Source organism: Hyla sarda, chromosome 1 (genome assembly GCF_029499605.1).
Source record: "Hyla sarda isolate aHylSar1 chromosome 1, aHylSar1.hap1, whole genome shotgun sequence".
Lineage (NCBI taxonomy): Eukaryota > Metazoa > Chordata > Amphibia > Anura > Hylidae > Hyla > Hyla sarda.
The window spans coordinates 224364141-224388513 of NC_079189.1; the positions used below are offsets into that span (position 1 = coordinate 224364141).

Below are 24373 nucleotides of genomic sequence, written 5' to 3' on the forward strand. Positions count from 1 at the left end.
TTGTTCAGTGATGAGGCAAACTTTTATGTGAATGGTGAAGTTAACAAACAAAACCACCGCTATTGGTCTGACACTAACTCACATTGGATAGATCCCTCCAAGACTGTTGGAACACAATAATTGATGGTATAATGTGGTATATGGGGCACAAAGATAGTGGGGCCATTCTTCATCAATGGAAACCTCAAGGCCACTGGATATGTGAAGTTGCTACATGATGATGTGTTTCCCCCTTTATGCACTGAAGCTGGCAGGTTCCCTGAGTTTTTCCAGCAAAATGGTGCACCACCACATTATGGGTGTCAGGTCCGAGCATTCCTAGATGAACAGTTTCCTGGAAAGTGGATTGGTCGTCGGGGGCCAGTTGAATGCCCCCAAGGTCTCCCGATCTGACCCCCTTAGACTTTTATCTTTGGGGTCATCTGAAGGCAATTGTCTATGCTGTGAAGATACGAGATGTGCAGCACCTGAAACTAGGGATACTGGAAGCCTGTGCTAGCATTTCTCCTGCGGTGTTGCTATCAGTGTGTGAAGAGTGGGAGAAGAGGGTTGCATTGACAATCCAACACAATGGGCAGCACATTGAACACATTTTATAAGTGGTCAGAAACTTGTAAATAACTCATGAAAGAATAAAGTCACGTTAAAACCAAGCACATCAGTTTTTCTTGTGAAATTCCCAATAAGTTTGATGTGTCACATGACCCTCTTCCTATTGAAAAAACAAAAGTTGGATTCAAAATGGCCAACTTCAAAATGGCCGCCATGGTCACCACCCATCTTGAAAAGTTTCCCCCCTCACATATACTAATATGCCACCAACAGGAAGTTAATATCACCAACCATTCCCATTTTATTAAGGTGTATCCATATAAATGGCCCACCCTGTATTTTACTACTTTAAAAAAATTATAACTACATGCACCAAAATTAGTATGTTTAAAATTGTCATTTTCTGACCCCTATAACTTTTTTTTTTTCCGCATACAGGGCTATATAGGGCAAATTTTTTGCACTATGGTCTATAGTTTTTATCGGTACCATTTTTGTTTTGATTGGACTTTTTGATCCTTTTTTTTCATGGTATATGAAGTGACCAAAAATGCACAATTTTGGACTTTCGTACGGTTTAACTAACCTTATATTTTAATAGTTCTAACATTTACACAAGCAGCAATAACACGTTTATTTTTTATTACATTATCTTATTTAAAAAATAGAAAATGGCAGGGGATTCAAACTTTTATTAGGAGAGGGGCTTATTCACATTTATAAACAAAAATATTTTTTTTTACACTTTTTACTTTTATTTTTAGTCCCCATAAAGGGGCTATACTATGCAATCTTCTGATTGCATACACTGTTCAATGCTATGCCAGGGCATAGCATTAATCAATGTTATCAGTGCTCCGCTGCTCCAGCCTGCATGGTTGGCTGGGAGCATCAGACCATTGATCGAATGGTGAGGAGGCAGGTAAGGGTCCTCCCGCCATCCGCTGAGCTGCATCTAAAGGGTTAGACAGGTATAAAACAGGTATAAAACATAAAAACACCACATTACTCCCCCCTACATTTAACATGAGTACATTTATTTTTATCCTTTACCCCAGTACCAGCCTGTATACATTTTTTTAACTACTTAAAGACCTTTTGGTTGGTTCTTGTGAAATACACATTAAAGGAATACTGTAGTGGAATAAAATGTATCCTCTATCTGAAGGAAAGGGGATAAGTTATAGATTGCAGGGGGTCCGACCACTGGGACCCACCGCGATCTCTTGTACAGAGCCGCGGCAGTCCACAGGAAGTGTCGTGCCGACCCCGCAGGAAGCTGTGGCAGACACGCCCCCTCCATATATCTCTATGGGATCATGCAGGGGATGGAAAGCCCCCTTCCTGCGGGCTGCTGCGGTCCTGTAGAGGAGATCGCAGGGGTCCTAGTTGTCGGACCCCCGCAAACTATAACTTATCCCCTATTCTTCAAAAAGAGGATAAGTTATATTCCACTACAGTATTCCTTTAATATTTAATTTTATGGACAGAATGTGAATGTGTGATTGGTGAAGGTCATTTTTATAATCCACAATGCCCCCCCAAAACAGGAAACACTGAAAAGACATTATCTTTGTAACATAGATCGTACAGCAATCTTTTTGGGCATTAATGTTTAACTACTTATTTTCTAGTATGGAGGAAAATGGTATGCTATTGGGAAAAAAGACCCAGAAGGCCTCTTTCTTCAGGACAACATCTCTGCTGACTACACAGTAGATGAAGATGGCACAATGACTGCATCATCTAAAGGAAGAGTTAAACTTTTTGGGTAAGTAAAACTTTAACCAGATTTTGTAATCAATTAATTATGCTCAGCCCTATTTATTATCTATATTAGAAGAAGTAAATAATAGGAGAAAATTACATTTTGCGACTACTTTATTGAAAATGTAGAATCTTACAAGTAACCACATCAATTTCATCCTAGGTTCTGGCTCATCTGTGCAGATATGGCTGCTCAGTACTCAATACCAGACCCAACCATACCAGCTAAAATGTATATGACCTACCAGGGGCTGGCTAGCTACTTATCAAGTGGAGGTAAGTTGAAATCCCTTCTGCTGAGCAAAGTTACTTGTTTTATGGATTACCGAGTTGAAAAGTTAAGTAATTAAATAACCACTCCAGGATTTTTTTACTTTATATAGTGCAGCACTGACAAATATCAAATAATAGAGGGTCTTGTGTATTTTTTCTGTCCTATAACACACAATAGAGTATCTTATCAGCTACCGCTAAGGGCTGCAACAAAAAAAACTGAGCAATCTCCGCTGCCAGCTATTAACAGTTTACGTGCTGCTGTCAACGTTGACAGCGGACTTTAAACAGCCGCCCTAAGCCTCATTGGTGGTGCAATTGTTTGGATCAGCTCCCTGCAATGTGATCTCGGGATGCCAATTCAGGGCCTATGGAAGGCTCTACCAATAGAGCACAGATCTAATGGATCGATGCAGTACATATGTACTGCATTGATCTATATAAGCAATCAAATTGTTAATATAAGTCCCGCTTAAGGACAAAGCCAGTTTTCATTTATGTGTTTTCATTTCTCCCTGCTCGCCTTCTAAAAGCCTTAGCTCTTTAAATGTTCCATCTATAGGACCATATTAGGTCTTGTTTGATGAGGGACCGATTTTACTTTGTAAAGAGACCATAAAATCTATTAAGTGCATTTTACAGTAAAAAATTCATGTTATCTTTTCATATCAACTGGCTCCAGAAAGTCAGATTTGTAAATTACTTCTATTAAAAAATCTTAATCCTACCAGTACTTATCAGCTGCTGAAGTTGAGTTGTTCTTTTCTTTCTGACCACAGTGCTCTCTGCTGAACAGGAACTGTACAGAGCAGGAGAGGTTTTCTAAGGGGATTTGCTCCTACTCTGGACAGGTGTCAGCAGAGAGCACTGGTGTCAGACAAAAGAACAACTCAACTTCAGCAGCTGATAAGTACTGATAGGATTAAGATTTTTTCAATAGAAGTAATTTACAAATCTTTTTAACTTTCTGGAGCCAGTTGATATGGAAGAAAAAAATGTTTCACTGGAATACCCCTTTAATTCTGTAGGTTATTATGATGACAAATATACCCTATTTGTATAGGTTTTGCTTTTTTTCAATGTTTAAAATCACCCTATTCTGACCTCTTTAACTTATTTATTTTTCTATCTATGGAACTATGCGAGTAATTTTTTTCAGCTGGGATTCATGGTTTTGACCAAAAATCTGCAATTCTGGTGTTCAATATTTTTTCTTTTTACTCTGTGAACTGTGCCGGATCATAAACATATTTTAATTTGGAAAATTTTGCCAAAGTTCTTTACAGTTTTTATTTGAAAAATGGGTGATTTCAATTATTATTAGGTGTGGGGCTTTTTCTAATAATAAACGTTATTTCTGGTTGTCCCTGACCTTAGCGCCAGTCGTTGGAGGACTTCTTACTACTCCCTGTATGCCCTGACAGCTGTAGACCTTCAGGATCTGCTGGTGCAATTTTTCTTGCAGCTGGGGAGCCACAGATTGCATTTACCTTTTCCCACCCTATGAAATAATAGTTTGTCATGGGTTGTTCAAAATTAAGGAGTTTTCCCGTATTCAAAACTTTTCTCCCATTTGTAGGATAGGTAGCAGCGATCGCTGATGTCCGCCATTACCGGCATGTCCTGGCTGCTGATAGCAGCTGGGACCTGCCGTGCATGACGCGAGCACCGCTCTAGTGCTCGCAGTCATGTACTGTACATGATGTTAATGTGCATCCTGGTGCGCTAAGTACCAGCGCATCATGATGTACATTTAGGTCCATTGTCGTTAAGGGGTTAAGCAGGACCAAAAGGTTCATCCAAGGTGCTTATACCCAAAGTAGTTGTAGCAGAGCCCACTGCCAACATCTATGGAGGTTCAAAAACTAAAAAACGTGTTGTAAAATCCAGCTCTGCTATACCTTCTTCATATATGTGCACCCAGGAAGAGCATTCCTTTTGGTAGTTGTTCTAGATTGAAAACAAGGACAAAAAGTATTGTCCTTCCTGGGTGCATGTATATGGATGGAATGTAACAGAGCAAATTTATTGACACACTTGTCATGTGAAATGTATCTCCTCTACATCCCTTTCATATACATACAGCACCTAAACTCACCTTCTGGCCACTATAGACATTTGCTTGTGCAGAGAGCCCCTACGGCAAATGTTGTATGAGCAACGATGCATATGGTAAAATGTGCATACAGGAGAATGTGCTCAATTATGGTTTGAACCTATAGTTGGTCTAATCTCAGACTAGGCAGTCTTTAAAGTAGCCATACACCTAAGGTAGCAGTCGGCTTAATGCTTATTCAGTCCAGGGGCCTATCTCTCCGGATCCCCAGATATACATAAAAGCTCAGGTCAGTCAAGCATGTGTTCAAAATAGAGGAGGGGGAGATAGGCCACTTCCAGACACCACCAACAGTGGCTTATCTCCGCAAGAACGTAAGTATCAGGAGGTTGAAATCCAACATGCCTTCCCCTGACCTAACTTCTCTAGGGAGAGTCAGGATGGTCAACAGGTTTACTGACACATCTGATGCGTATGGCCAGCTCCATTGATGCGTATGGCCAGCTCCATCCACATCTTCCTGACATATCTCCAACACAAGATTGCAACATATGCCATTGGATACATTATACAAAAAAATGTATAATCTGGTGTACTTCTTTTTTACATTTTTGTTACACAAAGGACACTAATGGCACTTGATGGACCATAATAACTTTTTAAGGTGTACAGTCTTTTTTCACTATGGTATCCATTCATTTGCCAGAACAATTCACAAATGTGAACAGGGCCTAAAAGAAAAGTAAATATTAAATGATTTTGTGTTTTCACAGGGGACAACTACTGGGTTATTGACACAGACTATGATAACTACGCAGTTACATATGCCTGTCGCACTCTTAAAGAGGATGGAACATGTAATGATGGCTATTCCATAATTTTCTCACGCAATCCACGTGGATTTTCACCTGCTATTACAAGACTCGTACGCCAGAAACAAGAAGAAATTTGCATGGCAGGACAATTTCAACCTGTTCTCCAATCTGGTATGTAGCAGCTTTTCTAGGTTGGATTCCCACTCAGTATTTTGGGCCTTATTTTGGTCAGTAGATTTAACGAAAGCACTAGTGGGTCCGAAACACAGAAAAAAAAGGTGCAAACCTTTCCATTGTAGTGGTACAAAGGATGACAAAGGCACTCACCATGTGATGTGTGACTTTTTTTATTATTCAGAACATCAATGCAGGATAAGGCGGCAGCATGCCGCTACGAGTGCAGGGCGCCAGTGCGCATTGATTGGTGACAGCTGTTTCCTTCCCAGAGGAACTTCAACGGACCATTTCCATTATAGTTTTTCTCTGTGTTGGTTACACTTTTGGTTTTGGTAAAACTACTGAGCAAAATAAGACCCAACTTACTTTATGTGAATCCAGCTTCAGCTTACAAAGAGTAACATTCTAAATTTTAAACATATATGCTTTAAAAGGATCTGTCACCAAATAAACTGTTCTAAACTAACCCAGGCTATGTTCCCTAACTACTCATACCACCCCTCTAGGACTGAAAAAAGTGAGGCATTTCACAGCAGGCATGACATCACTGAAACCTGCAGGGAGGAGACCAAACTCACTGTATTCATTGTGGCAGGGAATAGAACAGAGCCACCTAGTGGCTGTTTTTTTATATTACATTTTAAACATATTTCTGTTGATAATTTTAAAAGCAAGTTAATGGGAACGTGTCTGCTAATTACACAAGGAACACCATATTAAAAGTTTTATTTGGTGACAGGTACTCTTTAAATTCTATTGAAGGCAGTTAAAAGAGACTTGTGCTACACTGAGCCACGTGCTCAAAACTGTTGTCTTTTCCTGTCTCCCACCTAGCAGTGATAAGAAATGTAGTTCTCCCAGCTTGGGATGCTAGACTGGCTAAGCATAGAAAAGATCCAAAGTTATTTCCTGGTATATTGCATATCTATCAAATTGAGCATGGACTCCTCTACACAAGCATTGCTCATTTACATAGGAATTTATAAAAAAAGATGCCATAAGCTTTTTATATATTTAGTTACATAGTTAGTATAGTCAAAAAAAGTCATACCTCCATCAAGTTCAACCCAGGATAGACAAGAATATATAGACAAGAACTTAGGACAAGCAATCTAAGTACCCCCAATATTAATGTCAATTTAACTTTCTCATTTTCTTTTTGCAGGAGCTTGCTAAATTATCTGTTTTCCAAGATAACTTTCCATTTGAATATGGAACTGGCACATCCTGAGGGACCACAGCTTAAAGAAATGCACAACTTTTGTTTTTAATTTTAATTTTTTATTTCTTGGTGCAATTACATGTTTTAAATATCATAATTTTAGGAACTGTTGAATTGTGTGTAATGTAACTAATGTAATAGTTTTCCAAGTTGTCATGAATGTTTTTCATAAGATTTAAGATCAGCTCATTTTGTTAATCTCTAGATCAGACTATAATTTTTGTAATCTTGTTGCATCAACTTTACATTGTTATTTTTTAAGTCTTAATAAAAATGCTGTTCCAGAATCTTTTAGGATATTTAGATAATGTTCTTTTTTGTTTTGTGTTTGTGAATACATGGAGTTAATTTATTTAATAACATCCATTATAATATTTTCTTAAAAGAATCTGCTAGAGGTATATAATTATTTTATTCTGGTCTCTGAAATGCATATATTTCTAAGGTGGTCTGAAGTCCATATACAACCCCTTAACCCCGTAAGGACTCAGGGTTTTTCCGTTTTTGCACTTTCGTTTTTTCCTCCTTATCTTTTAAAAATCATAACCCTTTCAAGTTTCCACCTAAAAATCCATATTATAGCTTATATTTTGCGTCGCCAATTCTACTTTGCAGTGACATTAGTCATTTTACCCAAAAATGCACGGCGAAACGGAAAACAAAATCGAAAAAAAACGCCATTTTGTAACTTTTGGGGGCTTCCGTTTCTACGCAGTGCATATCTCGGTAAAAATTACACCTTATCATTATTCTGTAGGTCCATACGGTTAAAATTATACCCTACTTATATAGGTTTGATTTTGTCGCACTTCTGGAAAAAATCATAACTACATGCAGGAAAATGTATACGTTTAAAAATGTCATCTTCTGACCCCTATAACTTTTTTATTTTTCCACGTACAGGGCGGTATGAGGGCTCTTTTTTGCGCCGTGATCTGAAGTTTTTATCGGTATGATTTTTGTTTTGATCGGACTTTTTGATCACTTTTTATTCATTTTTTAATGGTATAAAAAGTGACCAAAATACGCTTTTTTGGACTTTGGAATTTTTTTGCGCGTACGCCATTGACCGTGCGGTTTAATTAATGATATATTTTTATAGTTCGGACATTTACGCACGCGGCGATACCACATATGTTTATTTATTTTATTTTTTACACTGTTTTATTTTTTTTATGGGAAAAGGGGGGTGATTCAAACTTTTATTAGGGAAGGGGTTAAATGACTTTTATTAACACTTTTTTTTTGCAGTGTTATAGGTCCCATAGGGACCTATAACACTGCACACACTGATCTTTTACACAGATCACAGGCGTGTATTAACACGCCTGTGATCAGTGTTATCGGCGCTTGACTGCTCCTGCCTGGATCTCAGGCACTGAGCAGTCATTCGCTGATCGGACACCAAGGAGGCAGGTAAGGGCCCTCCCGGTGTCCGGTCAGCTGTTCGGGACGCCGCGATTTCACCGCGGCGGTCCCGAACAGCCTGACTGAGCAGCCGGGTGACTTTCACTTTAGAAGCGGCGGTCAGCTTTGACCGCCGCTTCTAAAGGGTTAATACCGCACATCGGCGATGTGTGGTATTAGCCGCGGGTCCCGGCCGTTGATGAGCACCGGGACCGACGCGATATGATGCGGGATCGCGGCGCGATCCCGCTTCATATCGCGGGAGCCGGCGCAGGACGTAAATATACGTCCTGCGTCGTTAAGGGGTTAAAGGAGATATTCAGCCAAAAGTAGTAAAAATAAAAACTTCAATAAGTTAAATATATATATATATATATATATATATATATGCTCCCCATGACTCCACAAGGTATCCCTCCCAGCTTATTAGTTTCAAAATCGGACCACCATAGCCCTCAAATATTAGCTTTTAAAAATCCAGCTGAGAGATGCAAAATACTATACAAATCTTTTGCTAAGCTTGTTTCCTGAGTAAGCTGCAGGGGGGGGGTTGCCTTGAGAAAGTGCTGAGCAGGTCACATGGTTGGAGAAGCAATGAATATAGATGAGGAGAGGTGTGTGCCTTAGCCAGTCAGGGACAATCACAAACTGCACACTGAAGCACTGGGCTGAGTGAGACGTACAAAGTGAAGTGTCGGGCACAGAAAACTGGTGCTCAACAGTCATCAAGTGTAATAGGAACTACAGGACTTCCTGCCTAGAGGAAAAGCCGGGAGAAACATGGTATGTGTACAGCTCTCGTAGGCTTCAGTGACATCTCGCCTTCTGGGGAACGCCCACTTTCTCCTGCTGGAAGTTCACACACTGTGAGCAAGGGTAAAGGTATGATACAGAGCTTTTTAAAGCTCTGAAATTTTTTTGAAGGGCAGGAGGGGTGTTAGGAGTAGTTAGGGAATATAATCTGAGTTTGTTTAGAAAATATGGTTTGATGACAGGTATTCTTTAACTCCATTTGGGGAGACATGACTGACTGCAACCATTGAGCGAAGATCGCCCCGTGTCTGATGACTCAGGATACAGGGGCCAGAGTATTGTGATGTCACGGCTTTGCCCACTCATGATAGTTTTATTCTTCGGATCCCTATAGACACACTGATAGTTACCAATAATATTTTTTTGCATCACCACTGTGACATACATTTTTCTTATTGCTTGGGAATTACCTGCTTACTATGAAATGAATGCAGATCAAGGGGCAAGAAGGGGTTAAAATCAAATATTATCTGAATATGATTAGAGACTGTACAGAAGTTACTGCCAATGATGCCTCCTTCTCTGATATCACCCTATGCTTTGCTGCTATTAGCTGAGGCTGGACCTCCTTCTTTCCCCCTGGTTTACTCTGCAAATAGTACTGATAGAGAGCTCTCTACATGTATTTGGTTGTTTCTTCCTGCAATAGGACCAGAAAATAGGGAGCATCTAAAATGAAGCACTCTGTATTACCACTATCATGTGCAATGTAAATGCAGGGGGTGGGCAGCATAGGAAATCTGTATAAATTCATCCAGTAGCTGCAGAACCTAGGGTAACATCAGAGGGGTGATCATTTTGCAAACTTATCCTCTACATCCCAGCAACATGCAATTTTGCTTTTGCCTATGGTGTTAAAGAACATCTTCCAAATAAAACAGACTTGTAAAGCTGCACACGTAGTGCAGTATGGCTTCACAGGTCTACTTCTGGCAATAATAATTTGGGGTGCGGTAGATCCATAAAAAAAAAAAACGATTAAGTAAACCCTCTAAAAGAGAGGCAGGGCCCAAGTTCCACTGATCACGAGAAGTACGATCCCTGGAACCTTTGCAATCTTCTGCATGGCACCCCGTCAGTTCCCATAATGGGGCGCGTCGACAAAACGGCGGCCAGCATGCCCCGTCCATGTATCTCTGTGGGAGACCCGAGTTACAGGATCCCCTGTGATCACCCACTTATCCTCTATCTTTTGGATAGGGGATAAATGTTCCTGCACCAGAGAACTCCTTTAATAGGGTTCATTGGTTAGCATTGGTATCTGTTGTATAGGCATGTGGAGGTGTAGGCATGTGCCACTAGTGCATAAAGAAGTAGTGCAGAGGCTCAACTGGTGTGTTTGGGTCTGACTGGAGCTAGAAAGAGGTGTCAAAAGAAGCCATGGTGAGCTAACAAGGTGAACACTTGATAGTCCAGGGCTAGAGATGCCTGGCCCGAAAGGGGTTGGTTTGCAGTGCTCTGTGTATGCTACCACAAAGGTTGTCGGCCTGGATGGAGTTAGCGATCCTGGATGGGGTTAGGAATCTTGCTGTGCCTGATTGCAGCTGTGTAAATGTAAGCCGTTACTAGTGTGGGAGGCCAGAGGTTGACCTAATTAATTAGTATATGGAGGCACAGCGGTAGGTGTAACTAATATAGGGGGAGCACACTAATATAGGGGGGGGGGGTACAGAATTCTGTCTTATATTATATGGGGACACATAGGTTGTCCTAATTACTATATGTGTGTAAAGAGGTGGGCATAACGTTAATATGGAGGTTCAAAGGGAAATCAACTGTTATACAAGGGCTCAGAGTTGCGTCTAACTATAGTATGAAAACCTGTGTAGAAGTAGAAAAGAAAAGACCAGTGGACGGCGCCTCGTGCGTTACCGTAATAACAAAGAGAGGGTGTCTCTCTTACTGGGAGAGGGGTGCAGGCTCTATAATTAGCCGCTCACTTTGAGCATATTGAAAATACGCATATCACCCCATATAGGGGTATGAAGAGATGATGTGAATCCTGTGCAGCCCAGAAGGTCTCAGGGAACAACCAGCCAGTGCCCTGTGAATCAGCGGGAATGAGAAGTACAGAAAAAGGCCTTGGCAAAAGTATCACAATCAGGTCACAGAGATAAAATATCGGCAACTTTATTGATGTACAGCAATATAACGCATTTCAGGGTTATTCTACCCCTTCTTCAGATTGGCATAGTACATACACCACATCATTCATGTGTTACAGCCTGCGCTCCGGTCGCGAGCGCAATGCCCCTGGTCCCGGCGGGGCCAAGATTCACATCGCGGGATGTGCCCGCATGCGAATCCCGACCTGTCACTTACCTCGCACCTCTGTGTCTCAGCTCCGTGCTGGAGCTCTGAAATTTAAATAGCCAGTACGCCCATAATTATGTGTAACACCTGACACAACTCTATCAGTCCTTGCACCTCCCATACTTCTCTGCCGGATCTTCAGTGCTCATTGCCTAAGAGAAAGCGTTCCCATTGCCTGTTTTGCCTACTCGTCTTTCCAGACCTTCCTGCTACGTTTTTTTTACTCCGAACCTTTGCCGCCTACCTAGACATTCTGCTACGTTGACTACGCCTCTGCCTTATCCTCCGGTACTTTGCTTTGCTCAGTAACCTGTGTGGTCGAGCCGTATTGGGGGTAGCGACCTGGGTGTCGCCTGCCACAGCAAATCCATCCTGCCTTGCTGCGGGCTCTGGTGAAGACCAGCAGCACCTTAGACTCCACTCCCTGATGCGGTCCGAGCCATCTGCTACACAGGTAGAGGATCCACATCAAGCTCCATGGCAGCCCGCATTCAGGTGAGTGACAACATGGGGAGTTTTTATACACACATTGATTAATAAACAAGATGGAGGACAGTGCAAGGTGCAAAGGTCAAGGTCTGTGGTAATAATGCAATAAGATAGAATACTAACATAAACCAGATGGAGGTGGACTGTTAAACCTAAATAATATAGGTTGGTGTATAAATGTAAAAGCAACAGTCAGATACAAAGGAGGGATATGTATTGAACACTGTAACCAGCAGGATTCTGTCTGGTTAAAAAGTGATGCCGAGGCTTGCATCACAAAGCCTCGGGGCTGGTGCGTGTCACGGAGGTAAACTTCGGCACACCGCAGCTCCGCTGATATGCAGAAGATGGTAGTTAAGGACGCCTTGCTAGTCGGTATGTCATGTGTCCACAAGCGGCCAATAGAAACAAGGGGGTGTAGATAAGAAGCATAGTCTACACACTGAGGTGCGAGAGAGCATTGGGAGATGCTAGTTACTGCTATCGGCACCTAGGAAAGCCAAGTGCGGTAGCAAGGGGGAATATTAAAGTGGAAAATGAATAAAATGAACGAGATGGCTGGGAACTGAATGAATGTGAAAGATGTATATGTGTAGAGGCACACTAGAATGGAGAAAGTTGCTATGTGGTAAATGTTATTAGTTGTAAATATTAAGAAGGGGAGTAAACATTGAACTGTTCTATATGAATGACATAAAAAGGGGGGAGGAAATGTCAAATATACATGTAGACTGTATACACAAAAAAAATAGGAATATACTAAAATGATGGATATATGAACATATATATAAAAATGAAAGTTAAAATTACAATAAATAATGCAATGAATATGTATATATGTACACTGCTCAAAAAAATAAAGGGAACACTAAGATAACACATCCTAGATCTGAATGAATGAACTAATCGTATAAAATACTTTTGTCTTTACATAGTTGAATGTGCTGACAACAAAATCACATAAAAATTATCAATGGAAATTACATTTATTAACCCATGGAGGTCTGGATATGGAGTCACACTCAAAATCAAAGTGGAAAACCACACTACAGGCTAATCCAACTTTGATGTAATGTCCTTAAAACAAGTCAAAATGAGGCTCAGTAGTGTGTGTGGCCTCCACATGCCTGTATGACCTCCCTACAATGCCTGGGCATGCTCCTGATGAGGTGGCCTCTTGAGGTATGTCACCTAGACCTGGACTAAAGCATCCATTGCGTTGGTGGATGGAGCAAGACATGATGTTCCAGATGTGCTCAATCGGATTCAGGATCTGGGGAACGGGCGGGTCATTCCATAGCATCAATGACACACTCCATCCACATGAGGTCTAGAATTGTCTTGCATTAGGAGGAACCCAGGGCCAACTGCACCAGCATATGGTCTCACAAGGGGTCTGAGGATCTCATCTCGGCACCTAATGGCAGTCAGGCTACTTCTGGAAAGCACATGGAGGGCTGTGAGGCACCCCAAAGAAATGCCATTCCACACCATTACTGACCCACCGCCAAACCGGTCATGCTGGAGGATGTTGCAGGCAGCAGAACGTTCTCCACGGCGTCTCCAGACTCTGTCACGTGTGTCACATGTTCTCAGTGTGAACCTGCTTTCATCTGTGAAGAGCACAGGGCGCCAGTGGCGAATTTGCTAGTCTTGGTGTTCTCTGGCAAATGCCAAACGTCCTGCACAGTGTTGGGTTGTAAGCGCAACCCCCACCTGTGAATGTCGGGCCCACATACCACATTAATGGAGTCTGTTTCTGACTGTTTGAGTGGACACATGCACATTTGTGGCCTGCTGGAGATCATTTTGCAGGGCTCTGGCAGTTCCCCTCTTTGCACAAAGGCGGAGGTAGAGGTCCTGCTGTTGGGTTGTTGCCTTCCTACGGCCTCCTCCACATCTTCTGATGTACTGGCCTGTCTCCTGGTAGTGCCTCCATGCTCTGGATACCACGCTGACAGACACAGCAAACCTTCTTGCCAAAGCTTGCATTGATGTGTAATCCTGGATAGGCTGCACTACCTGAGCCACTTATGTGGGTTGTAGACTCTGTCTCATGCTACCGCTAGAGAGAAAGCACTGCCAGCCTTCAAAAGTGACCAAAACATCAGCCAGGAAGCATAGGAACTGAGAAGTGGTCACCACCTGCAGAACGACTCCATTATTGGAGGTGTCTTGCTAATTGCCTATAATTTCCACCTGTTGTCTGTTCCATTTGCACAACAGCATGTGAAACTGATTGTCAATCAGTGTTGCTTCCTGAGTGGATAGTGTGATTTCACACAAGTGTGATTGACTTGGAGTTACATTGTGTTGTTTAAGTGTTCCCTTAATTTTTTTGAGCAGTGTATATATAAAAAAGTACATAGACATAAAAAATGAGGTATAATATGTAAAAAGATACAAAAATACAATGTCTGGAATTAAAAACAATTACATTCGTTTAGGAATGAAGGATATAAAGTGCATAACTTGAAAATCCCAAAATTTTCACGCTGTCGCAAGACATTGCATCTCTGTGGAACATCCTTGTCTATAGACTCAATGGCGGTCACTGAGAAGTCTAAAAAATTACTATGATGATGTGTAAGTAAAAACAAAAAGGGAGCCAGCACTGGATGACCACTGGGGATGTGCCCGTAATCCACCCCAACGCCAAAGGCGGGTACACTTCACACTCTCTCCAAAGGAAACAGCAACAATCGCCAGGTCCAGTATAGTAGCAAACTGATATTTATTGCATCAATAACAGCAACGTTTCGGCTAAAAGTGAGCCTTTCTCAAGCATAGTGCAAATGACAATGAGTCAAACTTATATATGCAGTGAAGGAACATGATTGGTGACAATACAGGTGCATTACATTAATCATTAGACATTGTGTCCACCCTCAACCCATGATTGGGTAGATGGGCGGTCATGGGATTTCAAATCTGTCAAAATGTCAATAACAGACTTAAACTCTATAAATATTAATATTACTACTTCCCCACATGGAGCGATGGAGTCCGCAGGGATCAGCAATTCTTCTCCAACCTTCCGATTGTTGATTGTTTGTGACCGTTCCCATGCATCTGAGCCGCCGTCTCTTCGCTCCTCCGTTTGTAAACAAAGGAGCTACGGCTGCGCGGATCCCACATAGGTCTCCGCCCAGCCTCAATTCCATAGTATCGTCAGTGATTAGGCTGCGCATGCGCGGGTGCTCCGTGCATCGATCCTGGCCGTCCTGCAGTGAGTACGCAGTGACCGCTGTCAATAAATGGAGCAGCTCTGTGTACTAAATTCACCAGGATCTTGGCCAATAGTAATGGTTATAAAACAGACTGAAAACTGACTAAAATATATAGTGAGGTCAATATGTTAGAAAAAAGAGGGGGTTATATGTATTCTTCGGCAGAATTGCGTAAAATTCCGTGCGTCTTCTCGCTCCATGTGGGTTAGGTGTGAACAAGGTGTCTAAAAATGATACAAAAAGTTACAAAAAGTTAAAATATAGTAAAACCAACGCCTCCCATTGTTTATCATTATAAAAAAAATTATTTATTGGGATCCGCGCAGCCGTAGCTCCTTTGTTTACAAACGGAGGAGCGAAGAGACGGCGGCTCAGATGCATGGGAACGGTCACAAACAATGAACAATCGGAAGGTTGGAGAAGAATTGCTGATCCCTGCGGACTCCATCGCTCCATGTGGGGAAGTAATAATATTAATATTTATAGAGTTTAAGTCTGTTATTGACATTTTGACAGATTTGAAATCACATGACCGCCCATCTACCCAATCATGGGTTGAGGGTGGACACAATGTCTAATGATTAATGTAATGCACCTGTATTGTCACCAATCATGTTCCTTCACTACATATATAAGTTTGACTCATTGTCATTTGCACTATGCTTGAGAAAGGTTCACTTTTAGCCGAAACGTTGCGGTTATTGATGCAATAAATATCAGTTTGCTACTATACTGGACCTGGCGATTGTTGCTGTTTCCTTTGGAGAGAGTATGATGATGTGTAGACGCAGGTCTAGAGCAACTATGTAATTGATATTTCAGATTTAGGTTGCTGCAATGTTTGTTGATAAGGTTTGTAAGACACTGAATAGTGCTGCCTATATACTGGAAGCCACAAGTGCACTCAAGTAAATATATTGTATATTGGGAATCACAGGTCATATGGGTTTTAATTTGAAAGATATCCCCTGTGATACCAAATTTGAATTTGGTTTTGGTATGTGAGAGTATGGAACAGCATTTGCAACATAAATGATTGCATTTGAAGCAGCCTTCCTTAAATAAAAAAAATGGGCTTCTTTTTATTTAGGTTTTTGAGATTACTAGGAGCTAGTATATTTTTCTAGCTCTGCGATAAATAATACAAGGTTTGGGCGGGAGGACAGACCGAAGAAAGGGATCAATAAGTAGAATATCCCAATGTTTAGTTAAAAATTGACTTAATTTGTCAACTATTGTTGGAAAAAGTAGTAATGAAATTGCAAGATCTCTCGTTCAATGTCTCCTGACTATTTGTGGAATTGGTTTTGGGTTTAGATAAACATTCAGCTTGGGTAAGCAGGCTAGCTCGTTTACTTAAAGCTTTAATAAAACTGGACGGATACTTTTTGGCTTTGAATCTGGATTTTATGGTACTAGTTTGTTTTATGTTGTCTTACTGTAAAGTGCAATTCCAGCGAGTGAGAACTTTCAAAATGAAGGTAGCTGTTGCTATCGATCTTTTGTTATCAGAATAGTGGAAAACGGAGACATCCAGGAATCCTGCGTTATTATCAAAGATTTGGTGGGTGAATTCTAGGCCAATTATTGTTATTGAGATAAAATAGAAAGTCTTCTAGATCTGGGGTAGAGCCGTCCCAAACAATGAAAATATAATCTATATAACGTCTATAGTATTTATGATGGTGATTATAGATATAGGTGTCTTCAAAATGGCCCACAAACAGATTAGCAAAACTTGGCGCAAAGCGCGTCCCCATTGCCGTGCCTTTCTGCTGCGTGTAGATTTTATTTAGAAATAAAAAATAATTATGGGTCAGGATGAAGTGAATCCCCTTTAGAACAAATTCTCTTTGTGTCGGGAGTATAGAGTCATCTAGAGAACGATAGTAAGAAATGGCTTCCAAACCCAGACGGTGATCAATAATAGTGTACAAGGATGAGATATTCATTGTGACAAATTTAACATAATCCTCCTGTTCAATTTCTAAAATGGAAGTGATAAAATCGGTGGTATGTTTTAAAAACGAATCTAGTTGAATGACATATGTCTATAGGATAGTGTTGATATAGTGGGATAGATTTAAAGTGAGGGAATTGATACCCAATATGATCGGTCTTCCAGGTGGTTTATCAGTATTTTTATGCACCTTCGGAAGGCGATAAAAAAAATAGGAGGGTCGGGCTCTTGTATAAGTATGTAAATCGCTTCTTGTTTGGATAGGGCACCTTCTGTAAGGTAGTGTTTGATGAGTTGTTTCAACTCTTCAGTACATTCTTTGGTGGGGTTGAAGTTTAGTGCTTTGTAGAAAGTGGTATCGGACAATTGTCTAAGAGCCTCAGGAATGTAATCGTCTCTATTGAGCACTACCACACCGCCCCCTTTGTCTGCTGGTTTGATGATAGTATTGTTAAGAGCAAGGTTTTTGAGGGCTAGCTTTTCTTTCTTAGATATATTGGAAGTGTGTGTATAAAGTTCAAATGGGCACTGTGAGATACAAAAACTTTTGATATGTTGTAAAGAATGCAAAACCAATAGGTTTTGCAAATGCTTTCATTAGAAAATTTTCAGTATTTCATACTGAAAAAGACAGTCGAACAACTGCCCCTCCTGCCTGCTTGGACACATACTAGTCCTGCTGTGTCCAGGCGTCATGGACACACTTCCTTGATTGACAGCTGTGAGTGAAGGCTCACAGCTGGAGGAAAAATCATCCCATTGTCAGCTTGTGTCCCGCTACTGTCAGTGAGGATAAGCTGGGAGTTGTAGTTTTGCTAATGCTAGGGGAGATGTGAGCAGACAGCATACAGAGGGAGGGGGCGGAGACCTGCACAGTGAGGCCACACCCCTCCCTTTGAGAGGAATTCAGACTAGTGAGCTAATTTAAAAGTGTAAAAAAAAAATAAAAAATAAAGGTGCTAGACACATAAAAATTTGATGTACATGGTTAGGATTAGGTACTAAGTGATGTATTAAAAACAATTTTTTTTTGTTGGATCTGACGGGTACGCTTTAAGGTCCTCAAAATCCTTGGAGACTAGTGTGGAAAAAGTCTCGATATAACTACCCCGATGGTGTAGGGGATACAATTGGGATTTTGGGCAAAGACAGGTAAGAAAAGGAATGCATATTAAGTACAAAGTGCAAAAGTACAGTTCTTTCCTATGTGGGAAGTGGATCCTAAGTAAAGGACTCTATGAGCTAACAGTAATCCGAGGGGTCTCTTAGGAATTAGCAGGGACCTGAGACAGAAAGAATTTGCCCTTGAATTCTGTTCAGTTTGTGTTTTGTAATGTTAAAAAATATAATTTGGTCCAGGCACATTGTGGTCTAAATAGATGATAAGATAGTTAAAGGGGTTCTCCGGTGCTTAAACATCTTATCCCCTATCCAAAGGATAGGGGATAAGATGCCTGATTGTGGGAGGCCCGCCGCTGGGGACCCCCGGGATCATGCACGCGGCACCCCGTTTGTAATCAGTCCCCAGAGCGTGTTCGCTCCGGGACTGATTACCGTCGGCTACAGGGTGGGTGGCGTGTGACTATCACGCCCCCTCCCGTAGGCTTGCATTGAGGGGCGGAGCGTGACGCCACACGCTGGCGCAGGCGTGACATCACACGCTGCCCGCCCTGTAGTCGCCGGTAATCAGTCCCGGAGCAAACACGCTCCGGGGACTGATTACAAACGGGGTGCCGCGTGCATGATCCTGGAGAACCCCTTTAAGTATAGAAAGGGCTCATAGCGTGACCCTCCTGTCTGCGTACAGAAATTATGCTGACTGAGTGATGCTGAGAGTTGTCCTTTGGGTGGGTCAAGTATCTTTTAGGCAAATAGTGAACAACTGTATATAGAGGAAAAGGTGTTTAGTATGAAGGATTGTTTCAGCTGAGTTCTAGAATGTCCAAGTGTCCCTATCACCTGTGGCCAGCAACTATCAAGTACAATTGTAGCACTTGAAGAGAACTCTAACCATTGTTGCGTCATGTTGAAGTAAAAAAATGAAGACAACTGTTGAACTGTACAGTGAGAATCCATTCATTAAGAGGGAAATCTATTAACCATTTAAGCAGCAAGTTACAAACTCACTTAGAAGTTATTGTATTTATAAAGGCATTAATCTGCCTAAAGATGTCAACATGGTGCAGTTTTCCGTGTCCTGATGCGTACTTTGTGTCAAAAATGCGCAATTTCCCAGGATTTTGGCAAAATCATTGCTAATTTATCAAATAATGCCATTTTTGCCACTATTTTGCTAATATGGTAAAATTGTGGCAAAAATCAAAAACACAGGAAAACTGCACTGTGTGAACACAGCCTAAATACTACAGACACTTATCACTTGTGTACAATGTTGCTGTATGATAAATCTAGAGTAAAATAACATTTTGAAGAACTATGAAAAAGCTTTGCAGTAAAAAAACATTTATGATGTATAGAGTTGCTGAATCTATACACTCTTTTCTGTATACTGTTGTGGAGTACTGTAGAGTCCCGGAACATCCCAATAATTAACAGCACGCACTCTATACATCCCGTACACTTGGCCACTTTCTGAAAAGGAGAAAGAAAAAGCTGTTAGTTACATGGCCTTGTCACTGATGGTTCACTTTACCAAATATATTTTGCTATACTGATGAATGTAGTTTATGTTTTCTGAACCAGCCATTAAGAGGATGTAATATTCTTTACATACATTTACATAAGTGTGATGATATTGGTAACACTTCTCTATGAGCTGTAAACATTCGCTTCAATGCAGCTTTACTCACAATTCTTTGCATCTCTCCCTGCTCCCAATACTGTTTGGAAACTATTTTTGCTATTTTATCAAGAAAATAAAAACAGTATTGGAATCAGGGCACCCAAAGGCTATAAAATCCTATTTCAAAAATGAACTGTCCGCAGGTCCTCTTTTAATGCATGTTTATGGTTTTGTGACATTTATTTAATAAAAATGAATTCAAAATGCATTTATTGTTTCACACTGTTATATTTTAATAATGTAAATGTGACAACAAAATTTACTTATTCATCAAGTCTTTAGTCAGATATAACCCTCTCACAGAGAAAAGTGCAGCCTATGGCTGACTATTACGTTTTTCTGTCTCCCATACAGCAGGTCTTGAGTTTAAAGGGGTATTCCGGTGGAAAACAATTTGTTTAAATCAACTGGTGCCAGAAAGTTAAACAGGCTTGTAAATTACTTCTATATAAAAAAATATTAATCCTTGCAGTACTTATCAGCTGCTGTATACTACGGAGGAAGTTCTTTTCTTTTTGAGTTTATTTTCTGTGTGACCACAGTGCTCTCTGCTTACACCTCTGACTGTCCATGCCAGGAACTGTCCAGAGCAAGAGCAAATCCCCATATCAAACATATCCTGCTCTGGACAGTTCCTGACATGGACAGAGGTGTCAGCAGAGAGCACTGTGGTCAGACAAACAGGAAATTCAAAAAGAAAAGAACTTCCTGTGGAGCATAAAGCAGCTGATCAGCACTGGAAGGAAGATGAGTTTAAATAGAAGTGATATACAAATCTGTTTAATTTTCTGGCACCATTTGATTTAAAAAATAAAAAAAAATTGCTTTCCATACGAGTACCCCTTTCAGTCCTGGTGGGACGAGGTACCTAGTCTAGAAGGACCTTCCCCTAAATTTTGAAATCTACAAAAGATGTAAGTAAGCAGAAGAGTCATGTGTAGCTTCTCAAGCTGTTCTGTGTGGGAAGCAGGGCAAATAAATTCTGAAAAACGGCAGTGGGCCCTGGTGTCTTTCTGTCCTCGTCAGGTATTAATGTCAGCCATGGGTCTATCACCTACAAAGATGATTGGTATCAAAGATATCAATCCAGTATGAATATTAGCTTATTACTAAACAGATCACTGACTTATTATACATTTTTTCTGATTACAATATAAAGAGCTCTGATCAACCTATTAAAACGTACCGGGACTGTAAGTAAATAAAGTAAAAAATATATTTCTTGTGTTTATTTTGATAAAGGTTTTCAAGTCAGGAGAAAACTCCACTTCATATGTCTTCAAACATCTGTAAAAGAATCAGGAGTGTAATGAATGTAAAATACTATAATTCATATTACTGTATGTGAATACGAAGTATTACAAAATATAAAAACATTTTTTTAAAGATCTTCTGATAATTTGAAACATGCACATACCTTGTTACTACATATTCATCACTCCAGGTCAATGCTACTTGTCCTTCAAAAAGGTTAATAATATTAAGTCTAGAGACCTAAGAAAAAAAAACAATACTTTATTAGTTTTGTATTACTAAGAAAGCACAGTTTAAAGGCTTTGGCCAATCCCTGTTTATGTGCCTTGTTAGGGCATATAAAATGCATTACATAAGTATTCACCTGTTTTCCCTGTTTTTATTGGCAGTATGTTCAGAACGCTGGGTTTGGACGCCCGTGGTCGTGACGTCACACCACGCCCTCTAAGATGTCATGCCGCACCCCCTCTATTAATGTCTATGGAAGGGGGAGTGGCAGCTGTCATGCCCCCTCCAATAGACATGAATGGAGGGGTCGTGGTGTGACATCACAAGGGGACGTGACATGACGTCAGCACCACGGCCGCCCAAACTCAGAATTCTGAACATTATGTCCAGAACGCCGGGTGTAGCATGGAGATCACGGGGGGTTCCAGCGGCCTGACCCCACAATCAGACATCTTATCCCCTATCCAAACTTTCAAAATATAATGTTTATGATCCCGTACAGTAAACAGCGTGAACATAAAAAGAAAATTCAAACACCAAAAATACAGATTTTTAATCACATCTTATAATCTTATAGGGGTCAGAAAAGGATAATTTTATGCATACCAATTTTGTTAAAAAACAAAGTTTGCAATTTTGCAGATAAGAACCTTTCGCTCCATCTAGTCTGCCCAATATTGTGAATACTATCAATAGTCCCTGGTCCTATCTTATATGAAGGATAGCCTTATGCCCAGGGGTCAAGTCCTGGAAAAAAAAAGTACAGGAACTCACCCAAGATTTCCACTCAACGGCTGGTCTCACAGGACTCCTGCACTAATGGGAACGGTGTTCCTGCTGTGGGAAAAGTGCAGGAACCCAGTTCCCACACATTCCGGCAGCCCTGCTTATGCCTATCCCATGCATGCTTAACCCCTTTACTCAACAGCCTGTTTTGATCTTAATGACCAAGGCAAATTTTGAAAATCTGACATGCGTCCACTTATTTGGTAATAACTTTGGAACGCTTTTACTTATGAAAGCGATTCTGAGACTTTTTTTGTGACATATTGTACTTTACATTAGTTTTAAATTTTAATTGATATATTTAGCAGTTTTTGTAAGGAAAAAAAAATTGTGAAAAAAATGAAAAATTAGCATTTTTCTAGATTTGATATTTTCTACTCATACGATAAATAGTCATGCCGCACCAAATTAATGATTAATTCACATCTACAATATGTATACTTTATGTTCCCATTATTTGATAAACATTCTTTTTTAGAATGTTAGAGGGTTTATAAGTTTAGTAGCAATTTTCCAGATTTTCAAGAAAATTGCAGAATCAGATTTTTCAGGGACGTGCAAAAATATTTTTGGGGGACAAATTGATGCTTTCATTGGTACCATTCTGGGGTACATGTTACACTCTGATAATTTTTTATTTTATTTTTATGAGGTGGTATACTTATAAAAATCGATTCTGTGGTTGTTTTTTATTTTTATTTTTTAGGTCGTGCATCATGCGGTATAAATGACATGTTACCGCTACACTGCAGGTTGATACGATTACAGCGATACCAAATTTATATACATTGTTTTATATTTTAGTTCATTTATGGCATAAAAACTATTTTTTTTAAATCATGTTTGTAAGTCGTCGCATTCTGTAACTTTTTTATTTTTTCACTGACGCAATTTTGTGAGGACTCTTTTGCGGGACATGTTGATGTATTTGGGGGGACTATATTTTTTTGAAATTTTTTTTCCACATTTTTTTTTATTGTTTTCACTTTTTTCACACATTATTTTTTTCACTATTATGCACATAATGCAATGGAGAATACATCTGTACTCCATTGAATTATGCCTATGTCAGTCAGTACTGACAGGCATAGGATAGATCAGTCCCTACCTTAGGGACCCTACTCATGTTGCCATGTCAGTACTGAGGCCACTGTCAGTACTCCGGTTGCCATCGGCGCTCTGCTTTCACTTTGCAGAGAGCCAATCAGTGACAGAGGGAGCTCCCTCCCACTGTTGCCCTAATAGACGCTGTGGTCTTAGTGACTGCAGCGTCTACAGAGTTAACCCCGGATCAGAGCGCAGCTGATCCTAAGTGCCCACGGGTGACCTCCTCCGATGGGCCCCCCTCATCACTGATCGCTTAACACAATGAAGCGACGGAGGAGAGGGGGAAGGAGGAGACTCACACCAGATCCTTGCTATTGGCCCGTCTGCACTGACGGACCAACAGCAGTGATCGCTGGCCGAGGAACTACTACGATTGGTCCCTGGCCGGCTTCAGGGAGGCTCGCCTGTGCAGCACAGCCGAGCTCAGTAAACTGTCACAGTGCCCGGCGGCGCTGTGACAGTTTATTCTCATCAGGTACATGTACGTGGTGTTGCGGGAAGTCGTCCCTAATCACCAAGTAAATGTACATGATTTTGCGGGAAGGGGTTAAACTCCTTCACTGTATTTGCAGCTACCACTTCTGCAGGATCCACTACTCTCAGTAAAGTAATACTTCCTAATATTAGTTTTAAATTAGAGGGGAAAAGGTTTAAAACTATGTCCTCTTGTGGTAGTTTATCTTCTCTTAAATATGCTCTCCTCCTTTACCGTGTTGATTCACTTCTATTTAGAAGTCTGTCTCATCTTTCTTCAAAGTTATGCATGTTAAGGTCCTTAACCCTATCCTGGTAAGTTTAATCCTGCAGTCCATGTACTAGTTTAGTAGATCTTCTCTGAACTCTTACCAAAGTATCTATAACCTTCTCAAGTAGTACTGGAGAAAGACCGCAACACACACGATATATTCAATGTGAAAAAGTGGGTTTATTCCATAAAAACGGCAAGCAAAAAAGAAAGCTACATTTCAGTAGTCTCACACCACCATCTTGAGGCATATAACCTTCTCAAGATATGGTCTCCAGTACTGCACACAATACTCCAAGTGAGGTCTCACCAGTGCTCTGTATGAGCACTTCCCTCTTTCTACTGCTTATACCTCTCCTTATACACCCAAGCATTC

General features: G+C 40.7%; 2 protein-coding genes across 6 annotated transcripts in view; one reads left to right on the forward strand and one right to left on the reverse strand.

The window, feature by feature from the left end:
- LOC130304436 (purpurin-like) overlaps window positions 1-7149 on the forward strand; it is a 30788-nt gene extending 23639 nt beyond the window's left edge. Inside the window, exons 3-6 of the mRNA XM_056551929.1 lie at window positions 2187-2323; window positions 2483-2595; window positions 5422-5634; window positions 6806-7149. Coding sequence (XP_056407904.1) covers window positions 2187-2323; window positions 2483-2595; window positions 5422-5634; window positions 6806-6816 — 474 coding nt within the window. The 3' untranslated portion in view covers window positions 6817-7149. The remainder of the gene's footprint in view (window positions 1-2186; window positions 2324-2482; window positions 2596-5421; window positions 5635-6805) is intronic.
- An 11862-nt stretch (window positions 7150-19011) lies between these two features.
- Window positions 19012-24373, reverse strand: part of IDUA (alpha-L-iduronidase) — a 145126-nt gene continuing 139764 nt past the window's right edge. For all 5 annotated transcript variants that reach the window (XM_056568822.1, XM_056568820.1, XM_056568824.1 and 2 more), the window contains 3 exons: window positions 21295-21371; window positions 21064-21164; window positions 19012-19666 (listed from right to left, as the gene is read on the reverse strand). In XM_056568822.1, coding sequence (XP_056424797.1) covers window positions 19563-19666; window positions 21064-21164; window positions 21295-21371 — 282 coding nt within the window. In that variant the 3' untranslated portion in view covers window positions 19012-19562. The remainder of the gene's footprint in view (window positions 19667-21063; window positions 21165-21294; window positions 21372-24373) is intronic.